The following is a 22,062-nucleotide window of genomic DNA, read 5'->3' as shown; positions in this document are numbered from 1 at the left end:
GTCTCTAAGGGATAATTTTCTTGATAATTGTGAGACATGTCAGAACAGTTAAGACCACTTCCAAAAGCTTTTGCCTACTTTGAGTCATCTGGGATTGTGAGTCATCTCTAACTTTGAAAGAGCCATAAACCCACACTCCCTTGTGTTAGTATTGCTGCTCTCATTATTAGAAAAAGGATTCAGAAAGCAGTAAAAGTATGCAGGTAGCTTATCATAATACTAAGCCAACACTTTTATTCTCATCGTCTTTACCTAACATCTTAAAACTCATCTAAGTCAAATCACCATTTTCTATTCTCAAGAGACGTCTTGTGTTGATCAGTGTAGGCTTGAAGACTTCCAGTAGCAGAGCTCAGCAGCCAATTTCATACTGGGAAGCATTAATTGTTAGAAAGCCCATCCTGAGCTGAAATCTGTCTCCTTGTTACCATCTGTCCATCTATAGTCTTTCTACCCTCTCAGTGATAGAGAACAATTCTAATCACTCTTCTTTTCAAATACTTGTGATAAATGTTTTCCTGTACCTTTTCATCTTCAATCTTTTTTTCATATGACATGGGTTTGATACTCAAACTTTTCTTACCCACGTCTAGAGAAAACAGTCCATTTGGTCTTTGCATGTTTTCTAATGTAGGCCCCAGTACCAAATTGAGGGCACCAGGTGTGGTCACACTGAAGTGTTGGTTAAGCTGCTTCCATTTCCTCCATGTGGTTAAGAATAGAATCACATTCACAGAGATGCTGTGCCAAAGTAATCTAGAAAAGCACCTAAGGTAGCCTTATTTATTTCCTCTTTTCTTTTCTTTCTCTTTTCTTTTCTTTTCTTTTCTTTTCCTTTCTTTTCTCTTTTTTTCTTTTCTTTTTTCTTTTCTTTTTCTTTTCTCTTTTCTTTTCTTTTCCTTTTCTTTTCCTTTAGAGAGAGAGAGAGAGAGAGAGAGAGAGAGAGCGAGCGAGCAGGGGAGAGGGACAGAAGGAGAGAGAGAGACAGAGACAGAGAGGGAGAATCTCTCCACGCTCAGTGCAGAGCCTGATGCTGGGCTCAATTCCATGATGCTAGGATCATGACCTGAGCCAAAAATCAAGAAATTAAGAGTCAGACGCTCAAGTGAATGAGCCACCCACGCACCCTGGGTAGACTTATTTCTGATAAAAAGTCACATGATTGGTGCATTTGAGAAACAATTGTGTCTATATCTGGGTCCCAAGTTGTTGCTAAGGTTCTTCATAAGTCATAAAGTCAAGTATCCCTTTAATCCTTTGGATGAATAAAATCTGCACCACCTAATAAGGATGGTCAACATGATGCAGTTAGCCTGTCTTTTATGAAATTACTAAACAGGATAATTCCCAATTCTAATTAGCACAGATGAAGGAAGGGCTGTCACAATTGCTATCTAAGTATCAAACTTGTATTAAATCAATGTCACATTATCTCTTGAGTATATTATATTGTCATTCATACTGTCAGATGTACCTCCTAATTACTTTTTTCATGGTATTGCTTATCTATATACCCTCAAGCTAAATTTTTATAACTAATATATGTGCTAAACCAAAAGACTTTATATTTAATCACTAATAAATTTGACTTGTTAGATTTAGCTTACCACTGGAATTTTGAAACTTTTGGGAGCACAGCGTAAGCAATACATGAAAGCATATTATTTAGGCATTTTATTACTCCTGTTTATTTTGGGGGGGGAGCATATGTTCTATTAATTTATTCAATGCTTATAGTATGCATCTTTTTGAAGAAGTATGGTTGGGTCCACACATTGCACAATCAACGATAGCAGGTACACTGAAGCTGACTAAGTAGACTAAACATGGAAGCCAGACATTCCCTCGGGAGCTGTCAAGTCAGACACTCAGGGCTTTAGGGACCTGTTCAGGATTCAGGGACAGAGCATTTTTAGTCCCTCAAGAGACAGCTGGCAAACACCAAGATAGAGAACACAATCCTAGGTATGCTACTCTTATTAAAAAAAAAAAAAACAGGGGCGCCTGGGTGGCGCAGTCGGTTGAGCGTCCGACTTCAGCCAGGTCACAATCTCGCGGTCCGTGAGTTCGAGCCCCGCGTCAGGCTCTGGGCTGATGGCTCAGAGCCTGGAGCCTGTTTCCGATTCTGTGTCTCCCTCTCTCTCTGCCCCTCCCCCGTTCATGCTCTGTCTCTCTCTGTTCCAAAATAAATAAACATTGAAAAAAAAATTTAAAAAACAAAAACAAAAACAAGAAACAAGCACAGAAACAAGTCTGGGATCCTGCAACCAGGCATTAGAATATAATTAGAGGCTAAATATCAAGAAAAAAACAAAAACTGCTAACCAAATTGGAGCCCAATTATGCTAAATTAACTACAATGGAGCCTTGAAGATGAGTCACAAATTGTAGGGCCAATTTTTTTAATTCATCTAGTCCATTACCAGGATTTATCATCAAAAGTATGTTGATAATTAGCTTGTATATCAAAGTCCAGGCTTCCCACTGTAAGGAAAAAGGCTTGCAAAGGTTAGGAAGTTGGTAAGGCTATATACTACCTAATAATATATGGAGGTTTTTTCTTTCCCTTAGTTCTGACAATAAAGATCTTGTCATAGTCCTTTTTTTAACCTGTGATACAATAATATGAACACTAAAATAGCTGTCACAAGACCTCAGTTGGAGCCCTGAAACTTCCATTAACCAGATGCTGAATATTGAAGAAGTCACTGAGGAATTCCAAGCCTTATTTTTTGGGTGGAGATACTAATAACATTGGTAGGCTGGTTGTGAGGGCTAATAAGAATCATCTGGGCAAATGAAGTACTATTCACTTTGCAGACTATAAAACAAGTGTAAATTGCTATTCTTACAGTGATTTGCATCTATGATAGTTTCTGAATGACATTGTTTCAGATTTCATTAATTCAACATATATTTATTAAGTGCATACTATATGAAAATCATGGTCATAGTCCTTGCCTCTATGGCTTTTTAATTCCAGTGGAGGATGTTGGCCTTAAAATACTAACTAAAATATTAATTATTTTATATATTCATTTTTAGTATGTATTGACAGAGTCCTAACATGAATATGGTACTTTGCTAGGTGATAGACAAGCATGTCTTTAGAAATTAACCTCACTTATCCTATAGATTAATGGGATTATGTTTAACCTCTGGTTTATTCTCCCAGATCTAGTTATTTCATTTAGCATGCTATCTGGATCATTAATGCATCTAATGAAATCATTTAGTATAGAAACTCTGAGGTATCATGAAAAGCCCTGTTAAATATTTAAAAAGAATCAACATGTATTATGACTAGAGCATTTTATGTTCTCTCTCAAAGTTATGATGAAAGTAAATGAGTTGATTTTGACATAATTTACTAGCATAACCTTATGCTAGTGTTTGAAAGTGAATTAATTGGAAGAGGAAGAGAGAAGGCAAGGAGACTAGTTAAGAAGTTGTTATAGTAGTTCAAGTGAGATACAGTGGTGACCTGGACTTAGGGTGGTAGCAGGAATGGAGAGAAATGAATGTGTTTGAGGTATAATTCAATGATGAAGTAAGGGACTTGGGGATTGACTGGGTATAGCATTGAGAAAGAATGAGGATGGAAGAACAGCCCCCAAATTGTTAGAGTGGCTGGTGTATGGCAGTACAATTTACTGACAGGAGACAAAGGAGAGAGAATGATTTGAGGAGAAGTTGACAAAATGTTTAAAGATTGTTTTTTAAAAATAAACATGAGGATAATCGTGAATGTTTTGACAGAGATGAACATGAGGAGAGACTTATCCTACCAGATAGTAAGATTAATTTTAAGGTTTCAGCAATCAAAACAGTGTGATTTTGGTACTAGAATAGATTGACATATGGAACCAATTAGAAAGTCCAGAAACAGATTCAATTAAATGTAAGCATATGGTATATACCTATTGTTACAGGAATTCTATTTCAAAAGAAATAGTTGAATATTTAAACACAGGTATATGCATAAGAATGTTCCCTTAAAATCAAAACATCGAAATTTCAATATGATAAGATTCACTAAAATAAATCATGACCATGTGTATACTGAGACTTACCTTAAATTTATCATGTAGACACATATTTGTCATTGAAACTTGTTCAGAATGCATTATTAGAAGTAAATACATATCAGAATACAAAGCATTACATATAATACATATACATATTTATAGATAATATCTTGATATAAGGATATCTTGATATCAATCTCTAGCACTTAGCATAGTTCTAAGTATATATGATAGATTCCCAGTTAATATCTGTTGACCAATAATGCCTTGTATATGAAATTAAGGTCTTGTGAAAAATCCCTTTAACTTTCATCCCACTTTGGGTGGGAAAATGCAGTGTCCTCCTCAAGATTTCTGTAGAAACTACAGGATATCCTGTCTTGGTTCTCCTGATCACCTCTTGCTGTAAACTCCTGTATGATAGAACTCTTGATTTCATTAATTTTTCTCACCTTGTGTCTGTTCTTGACTCTCTGCCCAATGACTACATACCTTGGTTAGTTGTACAAAAAGACTCATTCAGAATGTTAATAGCAAATTGTGCTTAATAATACAACACCTAGGAAATGTTTAAAAGTCCACTGTCAGGAGAATCTGTAAAGTATTATTGTATACCTATACAGTGAATTCCGTTACCACTTTGAAAACAAATGAAACTCAGAAACTTTATATTGATTGAAAAAGTCATATAAGAGCAAGAATATTTTATACTATTCTTATGAAAGTCAAAAGCATGTAGTACAAAACAATTTATTCTTTATCAATGCTGCTTACATATATAGTTAAATTTCAACAACAACTCAAGGAACACAAAGTTCAGAACAAATATTAGCCATGGTTGGGGAGGGAGGAGGAGAAATTGGAAATGGGAGCACAGGTGGGAAGCCTGGGTTTCATGGTAATGTTCTAAACTGAGTAGTGGACACACATAGATTCATCTCATTATTTTATTATATCACATATCCACCCCTCTGTTGAGGGATACTAGCCAGATATTTTGTTGAGTGTGCCTTCTTTAATGAGAAGTGATGGCACTTTCTTAGTAAGCAGAAGAGGGTGTATTTCATTGTTGTTGAAAATATTTTTTTCTTTCCTTTGCGCACACTCACATGTCCACACACACATTTACAGAGGGAAGCAGTCTGGGAGGATATACAGCAAAATGTTACTATTAGTTTCCTGAGCATGCTGTGTTTTCATGTGATTTTTTTTTCTTTCTTTATATTTTCTAATATTTCTCTAATAAATAATATACTTCATTTTTAAGTAGAAAGCAAAGTAACGCATTCTGTGTGGTTAAATTACAGAGCATTTTTCAAGGCCATTAAATATTCATAATTCTTTATAAACAGAGTAAAATTCCAATCTAACTAAATCCATGAAGAATGGGTTGTTCTGATTAATTTGATTTTAAGATGAACTAGGGTTTAAGCTAGGAACTTTTTTCATGACTCTTTGTAATCTTATTATCATAAACTCAGTTTTTACTTTTGACATGTAAAACAGTAAGGAATACCAGTAACGGATAAGAATAACCAAACTGAAGAGCAAAGTAATTTATATCTGAACAAGGCATAATCATTTCCCTAATTGATAGTTAGAATTTTTTAAAAAGGACATTAGAGAGTGTTCATTTGATCAGTAAATATTTATTGCCCCTATATGGCAGGACTTGTATTGGAATCTGGGGATAGAGTGGTGAACAAAACAAATTCCAGCCTTCATGGAGTTTACAGTCATCTGATATATTCACTTTACAATGTGTTTAATAGATAATTTTATCAATACATAGTTCTACTTAAAGATTTCCAGTAATTAGAAGTTTCTTTTGTTGCTTTCTAGTGTATTTTCAGCTATTGTTACATTAGTGCATTTTTGTTTAAAAGAAAAAAAAAGAGGTTAGAGAGGGAGAGAGCCGAAGCATAAGAGACTCTTAAAAAACTGAGAACAAACTGAGGGTTGATGGGGGGTGGGACATATTAAAAATAATAATAAAAAATAAAGGATAAGCAATATTATTAATTCATAGAGCTTTTTTTGTTTTGACTCGGATTTGCCCTTTTTGACTTATAAATGTTGGTCTTTGTTCTGCCTTTAAGAACTCTGGAATAATCTACCATAGCAAATTCTCCCCATCCCCTGCTTTGTGGGAGAGCTCTTTAGGGATAGCCTTTCAAATGTGTTGAGAAAACTATGATGCTGCTGTAAGGCTTCTCCAGGATAGAACATGGCAGTTCCTTTCATCATTTCATCTGTGACATGATTTTCAAATCATATACCAGCTTGATTGCTTTCCCCTGGATACTTTCTACTTTGTCACCCTTTGTTGTTAAAAATAAATTACTCACAATTTCCTGCTTTCAATAGAGTAGAGTGAACATAATTGATTTCTTTGATGTGTGAGGGTCTGGTATGGTCTGAAAGCAATTACACTGACCTTGAATATTTATTCTACAGTACTGTAAATACCATTATAGAAAAAATAGGAGCTTATACTAAATCTTTACTGACCTTGGGTCATATCTTGGGAGATTTTTTTGAAAATGAGTTTATTTTTTTTCTTGTCTTTTTCTTTTGATAGTGAACTATGCTTTGTAAAAATAACAAACATCAAAAACAAAACATAATTAATAGTGAAATTCATTATGCAGGTATCTGTTTTTCTTCTCTAGTATACTGTGAACTTTCTGAGGGCAAGGATTGTACCTTATTAGGTTTTAAAAATCTCTAGCACTTAGTATAGTCCTAAGTAGATATGATAGATGCCAAATAATATCTGTTGACCGATTAATGCCTTGTATATGAAATTAAGATCTTGTGAAATGAAATGAATTCCTATTTTTAGAATGCTTAAAAGAATCAGTAGTATAGAATTGGACCTTCATTTTATCCTAACCTGAAATGACAAAAATAAATAAATAAATAAAATCCCTATTGGCAATGGCTCAAACAACAAAGACTTTTTTATTTAAGAAGTCTGTAGTAACTAACCAGTCCTGGGGCTCTTTCAGTCCTGGGGCTCTTTCAGTAGCTCCGTGATATCATCAAGGTCCTAGGCGTGTTTTATCCTTCTCTTGCCATTCTTAGCCTATTACCTTTTTGATCTTAAGGTTGTTACCTTATGGTCACAACATGCCTGTTCTGTGTGCAGACATCAAAATTGCATCCAGAGAGAGGAAACTGAGGGTGGCTAAGGCTCTGAAAGAGCCCCATTGCATGTTTCTTTCTCTGGGGAAAAATATTTTTCCAGAAGTCTCCCTTTTATCTAACTGGCCAAAATTGAGTCACATGGCTGGCTATCCCTAGGAAGCTGGCAAGGGAGTAGAGTCTTGGGAATAACTGTTGATTAAACGACAGTTTATGCCACAACTAGAAAATAGCCATATACTACAAAAAGAGATCATGACAAAGGATCATGAACTTTAGTATGTCAGTGATAAATTCAGGGGAACCGAACTGTCAGGAACCTTCAAAAAAGATCACTGATAATATTGGGGTTACATGATGATATAACTTATTCAAACAGATGAATCAGCATCTCTTGATCAGTTTTGGAAGAACTGATGAATCTGATTATCTTTTCTAGTTTTTATAAATCAAACAAGCTGTGTCTTTATCACAAAGCTATTTTTATTTTTTCTCCTTCCTTTCAGGAGTCCTATCCAAAGAAGAGGAATTACACTATGGAAATTGTACCATCTGCTTCTCTCGATACATTTCCTTCAGAAAATGAGAACTTTCTATGTGATCTCACGGACATAGCAGTTACAAAGAAACCTTGCTCCTTAGAAATTGCAAGGGCCCCTTCTCCAAGAACTGGTAATATTTCCTTTTCTAATATTAATTTTTTTGTAGAACGGGTAATATTTCTTACATTGGACCAATTCAGTTTGCATGCTTGTGTGTGTGAAGAGGCATCATTAATATTTTGATTTTCCACAATATTTTAAACATGAAAGTGCCCCAGTATAGTCACACTAATCATTTTTTGCATTTTGAAGTGAGTCCCAGTAAGTCAGAGTTTTTGATACAATGTCTTTTAACTTCCTGACAAGGGTGGTACTGCCTTGGTGAAGGAACTTTGAAACCTTGCAAAAGTGAAAAACCTTTTAGGTCAGATGCAAAACTTGGGGTTCTTTAAGAAAAAAAACCTTGAGGTCCTTTAGAACTTCATAGCAGATTTGGTAGCAAGTTTTTTAATATAGTTTTCTGCATCCTGTTTTCAGTTTATTGAAATGTACTCAGGTACTTTGTATATTTTATATCTTTCATGCTATTTTCAGATCCATTATTTTATTTATTTTCATTATCAATTAGTGTACAAGTTAAGTAAATATTATGCCCATTTTACTGATAAGGAAATTGGAGCTAAGTGTCTTATTTAAGATCAATACATAAGGGGGCCTTTCTTGAACATGAGTGTTTGACTATCATTATATCTCTGTTACTTCACCACCGCCTCTAAGAAAGAATGCAAGATAGTAGCATGAACTCTAATGATGGAGGAATGTTTCAAGTGGGTGGTCAATATATTCAATGCTGCAAAGAAGTTGTAAGAGAAACTTAATAGAGGGATTTTTGGTTTGACAATCCAATTGCTGCTTAATTTTGAAAAGTAAGTTTTATAAGTGATGAAATAAAATTTTCAGATTTCTAGAAGTTAACAGTGAGACACTGGAAAATGGGAGAGTACAGATTACCCTTTTAAGAAGATTAGAAGAAGAGATAGGATAGTAACATGAAAAAAAAGAGGTGCAAGGGAGAAATATCTAGTTTTATTTTAGAATAAGTAAGCCTTGGTCAAGCTCAGAGGTTAAAGGAATTTGCTGGTGGAGAGATTAAAGATAAAAACTAAGAAGAAGTTCTGGGTAGAGAAGACCCAGACATTACTTCCCCCAGAGAGAAGATAGAGCGTTGTTATGAATATAGAGAAATTCTGAACTATGTATTTCCAAATGGATTACATTTCTGGATTCAGATAAAAAGTCATTGGCTGAAAAGAAGAGGTAGATCTTGAGAAGGATTAAAGTAAAATTCAGAAATGCCATTTTAGATAATAACTAAGAAATTTTATAGAAGTGGACAAATGAGAAAGCATTGAGACAAAGGGTGATGTATGAGTCATAAGCATGCAGAAGGAGGATTTTTAGGATGAGGTAAGAGCATAATAATGAAAATAGTTCAACTTTATTCAGCATTTACTAAGTGCCAGATACTGTTCTAAGTACTTTATATGCCTTATTGCATGTAATTGTTACAATGCTATCAGGTAATAATATCATTATTACCATTTTACAAATGAAGAAACTGTAACACTGAAATATTAGGTAACTCCCCAGAGTTCTTTATTAATAAGGGATAGGTCTTGGACTTGCATTTGGTTGTCCAACCTGTGCTTTTAAATACTATGTTATACTTTATATTGGGGGATGAAGTATAGTTGAAATCGTGAACCACATGCTGAAATTCTCAAGAAATGTGGAGGTATGACTGGAAGTTCACATAAGGTAGCAACAAAATCAGAAAAAGAATGTTATAATAGGATAGCATAATCTTCAGAAAAGCAGCAGATATTTGATAAAAGTGGAATAGTGAGTTATCAGAAGTAGTCACAAAAAGTGAAGTCAGTGCTGATCCCAAACTATGGCAGTTGCCAAGAATGAAAACTGTTCCAGGGGCTCCTGGGTGACTCGGTTGGTTAAGCGACCAACTTTGGCTCAGGTCATGATCTCGCAGTCTGTGAGTTCAAGCCCCACTTTGGGCTCTGTGCTGACAGCTCAAAGCGTGGAGCCTGCTTCAGATTCTGTGACTCCCTCTCTCTCTGTCCCTCCCCTGCTCCTGCTCTGTCTCTCTTTCTCAAAAATAAATAAATGTTAAAAAAAAATTAAAAAAAAAAAGAATGAAAACTCTTCCATAGGAGAGGTAACCAGGAAATACTGGGAGGTCAGGGCAAAGCTCAGTAAATATAGAAAAATAGAAGGCATACATGTATAAAATGTAAAAGAGCTTTAATTAGGGAACAGAAAATATGGATGTGTTGTGGGTGGTGGAGGCAGGAATGAAAGAGTCAAAGAAGACAGGGATTTATTCATTAAACAATCAAAAACTAATTGAGTTCCTTCATGTGCCAAGCAGTGTTCTATATGCTGAGGATACAGGGATGAAAAAGACATTGACCCAGGTAACAAGGCTGATTAGGCTTCTCTTGCTAAAAACAATTAAATATGCTAGCTAAAAATACAGAAAAGAAAAACTTAAAAGCACAAAAAAGGTAACAGGAAAATTATAAAAATTGAATAACGTATAAATTAGGAAACTTTTTGGGGTTAGTAGGTTAGTAAGCTATAATCAGACCAAAACATTCGTGAAGGTGGGAAACCAGTGGATTACTAAAGCTATTTTGTACTGAGGGAATTTTCTGAAACTGCTGTTGAATTCTGGTGCTTAATGCCTCATAAACCTCAAGGTTTATGTAGAGAAAAAAATCTCTGTGCCTGTCCAGCATGGAGACCCTAATAGGAAAATCTTCCTCCATAGAGCTGGGACTCCAGGGGCTATACCTCACAGTAATCAGAAATAAACTTGTCCCATAACCCCCACCCCAAAGAAAGATGATTTGTTGTGAGAAGAACAAAGAGGGAAATTCCTGAGGTGTTATTACCAACAAACTGGTCCTCACACAAATATGTACCACAAATTTCTATCACCTAAATGGTCCAAAAACTGTCAACCCATGAATTTAATTTAAAGTAATACCCTCATTGAGCTTCTGCCCCACATTGTGTGAGCCCTGCTCCTCTCCCTCTCCCTCTCCCTTTCTCTCTCCCACTACCCCTCCTGGGATTCTCTCTCTGCTTCTAAAGAGGAATATACTCTTTTTATAGGCCCCAAATACTTTTCTGATTAATATTAGCAGTGTACAATAATTAGTCTAAGGAAAGAAACCTTGAAACCAGAATCACAAAAACAAGAAATAAGAGATCCACATGTGAAAAGACTTCAAATATTGGAATTATCAGGTGCAGGCTGAAAAATGACCATGCTACTATAAACACACACACACACACACACACACACACACACACACACACACACAAACTACCTCAGATTTCAAACTCATTGGATAAGTGGAACATCAGATTAGATTCAGCTGAAGGGCGATTTAGTGAGCTGGAAATTAGGGCAGAAGAAGTTTCATAGAATGTTGCACAGAGAGACAGAGATGAAAAATTTAATGTGAAGGTAAGAGACTTGGAGGATACACTAGAAAATTCTAATTTGTTTATTTAAAGCTTCAGAAGGAGAGGAGAGGGAAAATGAGGCAAAAGTAACATATTTGACGAGCTAATTTTTCCAGAAGGCACAGGCCTGTTCTTGCACTCTCATGGAAGCAGACAAGTGAATAGTTAATTTCAATAGAGTGTAATAAGTTTAAGTCAATGTTATACAAAGTATTTGGGGAACAGACAAAAGGAACTTAACTTCACCTGGGAGCTTGGGGAAGACTTCATGAAGGAGATGATGTCTGTGTCAGTTATCTATTGCTATTTAAAAAGTCACCCCACTCAGTTGGTTAAGCGCCTGACTTCAGCTCAGGTCATGATGCCACAGTCCATGAGTTCGAGTCCCGCATTGCGTTCTGTGCTCACAGCTCAGAGCCTGGAGCCTGCTTTGAATTCTGTGTCTCCCTCTCTCTCTGCCCCTACCCCACTCATGCTGTCTCTGTTTCTCAAAAATGAATAAATGTTAAACAAAGTTTAAAAAGCCATCCCCAAACTTACTTACAGGAACATCAGTCATTTAATTTGTTCACAAACATGCAAGTTTGGTGAGTTCATTTGACAGGGACAGCTTATCTGTGCCACTTGGTATGAGTTGGGGCTGCTCAAGTGGGGGATAAGGGACCTATTTTCAAGATGGCCCACAAATGGCTGGCAAGTTGGTGATAGCTTAGAGTTTGGCTAGGTTTATGGGCTGGGGACCATTTTTCCTCTCCATGGATTGCTTGGTTTCCTCATGACATACTGGCTAGATTATGAGAACAAGCATCTGAAAAAAAAACAGGTGTTATTTTTACTATCTAGCCTTAGAATTCACAGATAATCACTTATACTATATAATTCCATGTCTACTCAGATTCAAGGGGAGAGAACATGAACCCCACTTCTTAATGGAAGGAGTGTCAATGGTGCTTTATAATAAAAATGGGAGATACTTTTGCTGTCAATTTTGGGAAATAAAATCTGCCATCATCTGCCCTTTGGGCACAATAATTTATATCCTTTTCCAAAATGTCTTTTAAAATAATTGTTTTTAAATGTTTATTTTTGAGAGAGAGAGAGAGAGAGAGAGAGAGAGAGCAAGTGAGGAAGGGGCAGAGAGAGAGACAGAGACAGAGACAGAGACAGAGACAGAATCCGAGGCAGGCTCCAGACTCTGAGCTGTCAGCACAGAGCCTGATGTGGGGCTTGAACTCACAGAGCATGAGATCATGAGCTGAGCCGAAGTCAGACGCTTAACCGACTGAGCCACCCAGGTGCCCCAATATATCCTTTTCCTATGGAAATTATACTTGCTTATACCTTCAGGATTTCTAAACACTAGCCTATTATTACAAGCTCCAAATCAAGTTTCAGGTTTGCATGCATCTCCTTGGTGTAGTTCTGATGGTGCAGGTTCTTGACTGCCTTTGCTCTTGGCAGTGATGACCTGAGACCAGTTTTCAGTCTTCTTTCCTACATACCTAACATATAGTAGTGAATCAGGCATAGGGAAACCATAATTGATACTCCCATCCAAACATAGGGAGAACAAGGCATACAGTGGTCACTAGCCTGTGGCAATTCTGAATCTAATCAGGCATACACAGTTCCTTGATTAAGACTCAGTCTTGTGGCATAGGAGTTGTTCTCTGTGGCACTGGGTTCCACCCTCTGAATCATTCTTTATTTTCCATATAAAGTAGCCTGTGTTTACAGCTGAGTATCTTTCTTACTTGCTTTTTCTGTCTTTTAAAGATTAGGAGTCAAAGGGTCTCTGTTTTATATTTCTGTTCCTTCCACTTCAAGCTGATAAAATGTCTCTTAAAACTTTGTGGACTTTTTGTGTTCCAATTGTATTTCACTTCATTAGACAAAAGCTTATGTTCCAGATTAGCTCTTCTCTACCTAAGACTCCTTATGAGAGCTCTGTGTGATAATATCCATGAGACTCTTAGGAACCCTACTATTGAACAGGGAGAATCTGTGAGTCATGCCCTTAAAAATACTTAGAGGGTTTTTTTGTCTGACTTAAAGATTCTATACAGCACCACCTGAGAGCTGTCTCAGGCCTTAACAAATAATCTTGCATCCCACTCAGATTTGGTCATTGGCCTTAATTTGAAAATTGTTTGCCATTTGGAGCAACTGCAAATAAGAAACCCAGAAATTCCTGGCTCCTTTGTATTTGGTAGGTTATTCTTCAGTTTTCTCTCTGCTTGCATGTTATCATAGGCAGCCAGACAAAGCCAGGTTGCTCTTTCAATATTCTTCCTGGAAACATCCTTAGATCATAGAGTTCATTTGGTTAATTTTCTATTTTCCATGTTACTTCAGATGTCAATGTTGCCAAACCTGCCACTACTACAACACAAATGATGCCTTACTTTCAGCTTCTGATTACATTTGCTCTCCTTTACACCTTCACCAACAGCTTCCTCATAGTTCTGTGGGCTTCCAGGAACCCTCTCCTTGGCCCTTATGGCTTCCCCAGTCATTCACTTTGAGACCCTTCTAGCTTTTGCCTGCTGCCCAGTCACAAAGTTCATGCCACATGTTTTAGATTTTTGTTATGGCAACACCCATTTCCAAATGTCAGAATCTATTCTGGTTATTGATGGCTGCATAACATCCAACACGTTGAGGTAGTTACCTCAACACTTAGTAAGTTCAAAAAAATTAGCCATTTATTTTGTTTGTAAATCTACAATTTGGGGACAACTCTACAGAGACAGTTTTTTTTCTGCCTCAAGTGATATCAGCTGTGGCAGCTTCACGGCATGGGTGGGGCTGAAGGATCCATTCTCAATACTGATTCTTATTCATATGTCTGGTATGGCCTATGTTGACTTCCTCATGGTAAGTGAAGGCCTTCCAAGAGCAAGTATCTTAAGAGAATGAGGCAGAAGCTGTTTTGCTTTTTGACTTAACTCAGAAGGCAATGTCACTTCTGTGGTATTTAAGGGCCTACATATATTTAAGTGCAAGGGATTTAATCACCTCTACCCTTTATGGAAAAGTGTTACTAAAGTCATGTTATAAGAAGATATTCTTGGGGCACCTGGGTGGCTCAGTTGGTTGAGCCTCCAACTTCGCCTCAGGTCATGGTCTCACTGTCTGTGAGATCTGCTGACAGCTCAGAGCCTTGAACCTGCTTTGGATTCTGTGTCTCCCTCTCTCTCTGACCCTCCCCCATTCATGTTCTGTCTCTCTCTGTCTCAAAAATAAATAAACATTAAAAAAATTAAAAAAAAATAAGAAGATATTCTTATAGCCTCTTTTGGAAAATACAGATTCCCATAATGCCTGAGCTGTTTGTTGCTGTTACTGTTTTAAAAGAAAACAGTACTGTTTTCAAGGGGTAAACGTTAATTTGCATGACTATATGATTTCCATGATTGTGTTCAGTCATCTGGTTTCAATATAAAAGAATCCAGTTCGCTAAGTTGACCCAGGTTAATTCATAATGATTGGTAGTCTGTACTTTTTACCACGATTGTAAATTCTAGAGGTGAGGGAGTCCAGAATTTAAATTGAAGAATTTTTCTCTTTAATGATAGGAATAGGGGTGAATACAAGTCAGAGCAGTTTCTGTTCTAATTCTAGATAGAACTTTATCAAGTGAAGCACACAAAATTCCCCTCCATAATTAACCTAGCAGGTGGAAGAGAAGATCAACATCACTGTTTGTCTTCTATCTGGATGAGGACACAGTCTGTGTCATTTTCTTTTGTTGATTCCATTAACCTGTAGCTTAGGTTTTGTATGGATCCAATTACTTCTAGGTCTCAGTCTGCTATCGCTGATTCCTCATGACCCATACCTAGCTTTGCCTTTTCCCCTCAGGACCAACTAACTAAAGCTGATGAACTCAGGGAAGTCATTGACCTCTCTTGATGCCACTGATGTTTCCCATTTTACCACGTCCTTTACTAATAAAGGTAGGACTTTCAGAATATGGAGACATCTCTTGATGCACATGAGTCTTTTAGAGGCCCTTAAACTGAACTGGGTAGGTAGCTGCCCTACAGTTCCTTATCCACTCAGTAAACACTTACTGAGTACTTACAGTGTTCTAGGCATTGTGCTAAATGTTGCTGACGAAACAGTGAAACTTCTGATATTTAGGAGCTTAGGGTGTGTTAAAATTAAGAGTAATTAAGTGTAATGAGAGAGGTGAGCATAAGTGCTCCAGGAGGATAGAAGGGGAGGGATCTTGTAGAAGCTTACTGTAGGAGTTTGCTGCCTGATTGGAGCCTCAGAGAAAGAGAATCAGATACATGAACAGGAGTTGTATGGTGTATGGATGAATGAGAACTGTGTGCAGAGATCCAGAGGCATGGAAGAACACAGTTCATTCAGAGATTATGCCCAACTTAGCATGGTTAAAGTATAGAATGCTACTAAGGAAAAATGCATTAAAAGAACAAGAGGTGACATGCAGAAATTTGGATTTCACCTGACAGCAGAAGTGAACCATTGACAGACTTTAACTGGGATGTCATGTGATAGGTTTTGTTCTAAACAGTCTCTCTGGAAGCAATGTGAAGAATAGATTGGAAAGAGATGAAGCTTGAGACAGGAAGATTAATTAGGAGATTGATGTTTAGTTTCAGCAAAACATTATGGTGACCAGTACAAAGGCAATGCCAGCAAAGAGGGGAAGGGGGAACAAAGAAGGAGGGTATAGAGGAGCAGTTATCCCTTCTCCCTTTGAAAATTCTACCACTTAGGAAATAGGTCGCCAAGGAAGCTAAATAATTATATTTGAGGGAATGCATTCTATAGTTTTTGGTTAACTGTGCTGGATAACATGGGTTAGGTTTACAGACAAAATGAGGACTTCTACACACACAAGAATTGCATTCTGAAGCTATCCTGGAGAGACTGAGAGAGAGGAAGAAATGATTGAGGGATGACTAGGTCTTTAGAGAAACTGGGCACTGTTATGGCTTGAATTATGCCCCCCTCCACTTTTTGTCTTTCAATCACTAGTATTTCAGAATGTGACCTTACTTGAAGAATTTGGAGATGGCATTTATAGAGGTAATGAAGTTAAAATGAAGTCATTAGGTGGGCTCTAATTCATCATGATGGGTATCCTTATAAGAAGAGGAAATTTAGACACAGAGACAGATATGCAAAGAGGGAAGACAATGTGAAAAAACACAGGGGGAAGATGGCCATCCACAAGCCAGAGAGGCCTCAAACAGATCTTTCCTTCACAGCCCACAGAATGAAACCAAACTTGATTTCAGACTTCTAGCCTCCAGACTGTGAGACAATAAATTTCTGTTGTTTAGGGCACCCAGGTAGCAGTACTTTGTTACAGTAGCCCTAAGAAGTAATTGCAGGGACTAGAACTGAGCACACAAATTCAATACATAGAAGGGAGGGGCAAATGAGGATCCTGGGCCTCTGTGGGCAGACGTTGGCTACCTGCTCATTTCAGAGGCTATGCACTTAAGGGTCTTGGCTGTGACTGGCAATGCCATTCGTGGATATGGAATATGCATTTTCACAGAAAATCACAGTTAACTATGCATATCAGTTCCCTGTCTGTGGTCTTTTCTATTTATTAACTAGTTAAGCTAGTATAAAGTAAATCTCATTCTGAAAAAAAATTATATCATATTCACTGGTTTAATTTAAATATGAAAGCAATTTATTAGTAAATCTATATTCAACAAGATTTTACAGTTCAACAAGAAAATGAGTGATACATTTGCAAGGAGCATTTCAGTAATGCTTCAGTGCCTACAGATTTCATATGAAATAAAGAATGCTCTAGTACTAGGCTCATTAAATAAAGATCAACAGAAGTACAGTCCTTGCTTGGTAAATTTGCTAAGACTCCTGCTTATGCAGTCAATATTGAATCATGTTTGTTTGCCTTATTGCATCAAGCAAAGGATCTTACATAGTCATAGTGGGGACTCAATTACATAAATGAATGAAAATAAGTGAGTGAATGAATGAGTGAAAGACTGTTATCTTTAAGAGAAAATGGCTGTAATGGCAGAAAAAGTCCTGTGAAATAGTCAGATGCCATCAAAGATAATGTTTTCTTGTCTGCCTTTCATTTAATTTTAACCTTCACAGGGGAATTTTTCCATTTTATGGTAACTAGGCAACCTGTTATTTTGAATCACTTAGTGCAGGCTTTGCACACTATGGATGCTCAATAAATCCATTTTGATTAATGAGCAATTTATAACCACCAGTGAAGACTGTTTCCAATCCTGTTGGAAGAAAATAGATGATCTCTGATAAAAAGGACACAGTCAATAGTTTCATGCCAGGATAGTTTGGGTCTTGCTTGCTTCTGTTCAATTTGCTAATGTGCCTACTGGTCTGTGGTCAACCTGAAATGAAGATGTCCTCTGGTGAATAATCCTCCACAACCCCCAACACCTCCCCCAACATCCTGAGAGAGGTAGTAGTGTGCGGGTGAGCCTGTAACTTATTTATACCAAAATATTTTTTGAAATAGTGGAGCTTCCTTAATTCTAATGCCAAAATTTTGCAATTAAAATAATTCAGACTGGACTAGGACGAATGTTTATCTTTGCTAAGCAAGTAGGTAGTGTCAACATGATTTCTGTGGGTATGTTGAACTCATTTAAGAGAGCAAACTATTTTTAAGCCCCTTGGAAGCACTCTTTTACATACAAATACTGGGCTTGCTGATAAGAACCGTTGTTATCAAACAGCAATTATTTGTTTGGCATTTGCTCTGTGCTCAGTGCTGTCTTAGCCATTTATTAAACTAGTAAATTGTAAATTTGTAAGCCACTATTGGTTTATAGAGGGGGCAAAGAGAGAAAACTAGGGCAGCAGTACCTACAGAGAAATCCTGGTAAATTAATTGCTTCCTTCATCCATATGGACAGCTTACCAATTTGAAAATGTAGTCATCTCAATTTGTTCAAATTGGTGGAAGTTGGCTATATTTGGAAAACATCATCTTAAACAAAAAGAAAATTATACTTTTTCTATCAAATCAAGTTTACCTGAACTATTATGAATAACATGAACTGTAGAATAATAAGATATCTAAAGATATAATAAACTCTTATTACAGTAATGATGGGGGGGGTCTAGGTTTTTTATTATGTCATTTATTGTATCCTATAGAACAATGTGAGAATATGTATAAAAGGAGGTAAACATTCACTAATTCATAAATTCATGCTCACCACATTCAAGCAGGGCTTTCACACTATATCACATTCCACTTTTTCTCTGTTGTACTCTCCTCAAACCTCAGATACTTTTTCCTACCTTTGTTTTTTTTAAATTTAATTTACTTATTTTGAGAGAGAGAAAGCACAGCAAGGATGGGTTAGAGAAAGAGGGAGAGAGCAAGCTGGCTCTGTGCTGCAAAGCTCCAACTCTGGAACTGTGAGATCATGACCTGAACCAAAATCAAGAGTTAGATGCTTAACTCACCGAGCCATCCAGGTGCCTGACTTTTTCTACCTTGTCTCTCACTGTCAGCAAGTGGCCTCATGTTCTAATTAATAAAATCGAAGCCGTCAGAGGGAACTGTGTTGACATCTTCCACCAAGTCTATAAATACAACCTTTCCTGCACCCTTCTCTTGCTTGTACCTCCTGTTAAAGTGGAGGGATTTTCCTTTTAACAAGTTCCCTTTTCCTGTGCCTTCTCAGGAATGTGACTCTTTCATTAGGTGCTCTCTCCTGTTTTTAATTGTTCTTCTTCACTGGATCATACACATTAAAGATTTAAATCTGCTTAAGCCTTTTTCATCTGAAAAACAAAAACAATAGCAGCCATCAGTGAAATAGCAGCCAGCAGCAACTAACAACTAAAAAGTTCCCTGACTCCCTTTCCTGGACTCCTCAACTTCTGTCTATCCCTCCACATGCTCAGTACCTTCATTTTCTTCCTTTCCTTTCACTTCTCTGCCTATTTTAGTCATGTTTCCATTCCTCACTGCTCTTTCCAAATATACTTTCTAAAGGTACCAGTGACCTTAGTATCACAAAATTGAGAGGACATTTCTCCATCTTCATTTTTCTTAATCTGTCAGCAGCATTCCGCAGGTTAGTGACACCTCCATTTTGATACCTTTTCTTCCCTTTGCTGTCCAAAGACAATTTTATCTTATTATGCTATTCCCTGTCTATGTTGACAGCTAACGTTTTTCTGTATGGCTTTAAAAGTTGAGAGTTCCTCAAGGCTCAAAGTCCTCCCTATTCTTTTTACTTTTTCTCTTCCTAAATTGTTTCATCCATAGTATGACTTCTGTTACAATCAACATGCTGAAGACTCCCAAATTTTCCCCCCAGTCGTTACCACTTCTCTCAGTTCCACGCTCATCCATTGTTGCATCCATCTGCTGAATATCTCCACCTACATGTCTCAAAGTTGCCTTAACCTTAACATACACAGGACTACACTCATATCTTTCCTCACAAACTTGCTCTTCATGCAGAATTCCTTATCTTAGTAAGTGAGTTAATCATTCATCTGATTGCAGAAACCTGGGTGTCATTCTTTCCATCTCTGTTTCCACTAACTCCTAGATGCACTCAATCACTAGGTGTTATAATTTTTAGTGGCAATAGGTGTTAGGGTGAAGATAATTCTGTAACTTACTCTCTATCCCTAATTAAACCTCAAATCTACCTGTTCCTCTACTATTACCAAGTGCTCTTAGAGATTATTTTAATAAAAAATTTTCCTTCCTTGAATTTATTATTTATGTTGTAGCCAAAGTAATTTTAGAAATCATAAATCTGATTGCATCACTAAAACCTTTTAGTGACTTGTCATCATTCTTAGAAAAATGACCCAAATCCTTAATAAGGTTCATAAGGCCCTGAATGATGTCCTTTTTCTTTCTTTCTTTCTTTCTTCCTTTTTTTTTTTTTCATTTTTAGCTTCATCTGTCGTCAGTTTCCACCTTCCCACACTGGCCATTTTTAGTTCCTTTTATTCTTTAATAGAGATGAGCTCCTTCCTATCTGTGGGCTTCACATGCCTAAACCAATGTTGGATCCTACTCTCCCTTTTCCTTCTCTTTCCCCCAAGTAGATAACATCTATACTTCTTCAGGGAGAATCCCTTTACCCACACACACTCATGCCCCAGACTAAATATATGGATGCCTCTGTTTTCTTCTTTCAACACCTTCTAATTTTCCTTTCTTCTGTAGTCCTTACTTTGAATGAAATTGTGTAGTTGAGGTTATGTATTTTAATGTTTCAGTTGTTGTCTTAAAAAGTTCAAAATTTTGCCTGTTTACATTGTAATCACAGCTTCTAGCAAAATCACTGCCATATAAATATTAATGAAAAAATAATAGTTAATGGTATTGAATACTTACTTACTTTGTACATCTTAGTTTATTTAATCTTAAGCTATATATGACGTAGCTAGTATTGTCGTTCCCATTTTACAGATAAGGGAAACAAGTCACAAAAAGTTTAGAGACTGCTAGAAAATGGCAGCTTTGGAATTTGAATACCTGATATTCAGCTCTGGAGACCATATTCTTAACCACATTCACAGTTCATGAATTAATTATTTAATTAGTTAATCATGCCATTTTGGTATTATTTTGAATTTTCCAGGATAAATCTTGAATTTTTCCTTTCAAACAAAATAGGAAGAGTTGGAAACTTGTTCAGTGTTTTGTGATATATCGTGCCCATCTGTGGAATAGTACTAGAGGGTGTTCCAATCAATTTAAAATAAGTGGATGTGTTGGAGACAACCCAAAAGTGAAAACAAGTGAATAATCAAGTAATAATGATAAATTCAAAGAGTAGACTTACCTATAATCATTAATATTTTCAAATAATATCTAATTATTCAATTTTAATAATGGCATTAGTTGCCTCTCAATGAATATCTATTAAATGAATGAATGAATATTTACCATTTGATACAAATTTAGTTGAAAATAATATTAATGTGTATGTGCTTGTGGAAAAAAAGGATCTTAAAGGTACTCTATAATCACGCTGTCTCTGAATGCTAAGATTACATGTTATTTTTGTTTTCTTCTTCATACTTTTTTGTATTGTCCAAATTTTCTACAACAAACACATATTGCTTTTATAATTAGAAAATAATTAAAAATAGCTTAGTAATTTAGAAAGTTAAAATAAATCATGTCAAAACAATTTATGTTTATCTAATTAATGTTAAATATGTAGGTGATCTTCCTCTTTGAAGAAAGAAAGTTGAATAGGTTAAGGATAGATACTGTCTCTAAAATACTGAACTTCTGCAATAAGACTTTATCTATTAAGGATATAGGTTTTAACTTCTCTTTTTGCTTATACTTCAGAATATTTTAATTTAGATTACCTTGTTTTGTATACTGGTTGAACATTTGACAAGTGTTAGTCTCAGTGCTCCTAACAGAGGCAAATCATTATAGCTCCTGGGAATTTATAGTTGTGTAATTTCAGTCCCTTCTAAAGATTAAGTTATTATTTCCTGGACTCACTCTTACTAATTTTGTTCTGTTTATCAGTTGCTACATACAGCATTAAGTTGAAAATAACATTATACTGAAAGTATAATATTAAATAAATCTTGTATTAATGCTTGTAGTCTTGTATTTAATCTTTTCTCCCCCTACACTGTTTAGACATGTCAGATACATCAATTGGCACACTCACTAATTTATTTTATATTCTTTTCCATAGATGCTATGTTATTAATGTAATATTATACTAAAACTACTAGTTCTTTCTTTAGGTACTCCTACAGTCTTAATTAAGTAACATTAGCAA

The 22,062-nt window shown here is 36.3% G+C and overlaps 1 protein-coding gene across 2 annotated transcripts in view; it reads left to right on the top strand.

Annotated features, from left to right (window-relative positions):
• Positions 1-22,062, top strand: part of ANKS1B (ankyrin repeat and sterile alpha motif domain containing 1B) — a 1,101,801-nt gene that overhangs the window by 414,896 nt on the left and 664,843 nt on the right. For both annotated transcript variants that reach the window (XM_047867387.1, XM_047867386.1), the window contains exon 10: positions 7,682-7,847. In XM_047867387.1, coding sequence (XP_047723343.1) covers positions 7,682-7,847 — 166 coding nt within the window. The remainder of the gene's footprint in view (positions 1-7,681; positions 7,848-22,062) is intronic.

Source organism: Prionailurus viverrinus, chromosome B4 (assembly GCF_022837055.1).
Source record: "Prionailurus viverrinus isolate Anna chromosome B4, UM_Priviv_1.0, whole genome shotgun sequence".
Taxonomy (NCBI): Eukaryota; Metazoa; Chordata; class Mammalia; order Carnivora; family Felidae; genus Prionailurus; species Prionailurus viverrinus.
Note: the sequence above shows the minus strand (reverse complement) of the source record. Positions and strands in the feature narration are given on the sequence as shown.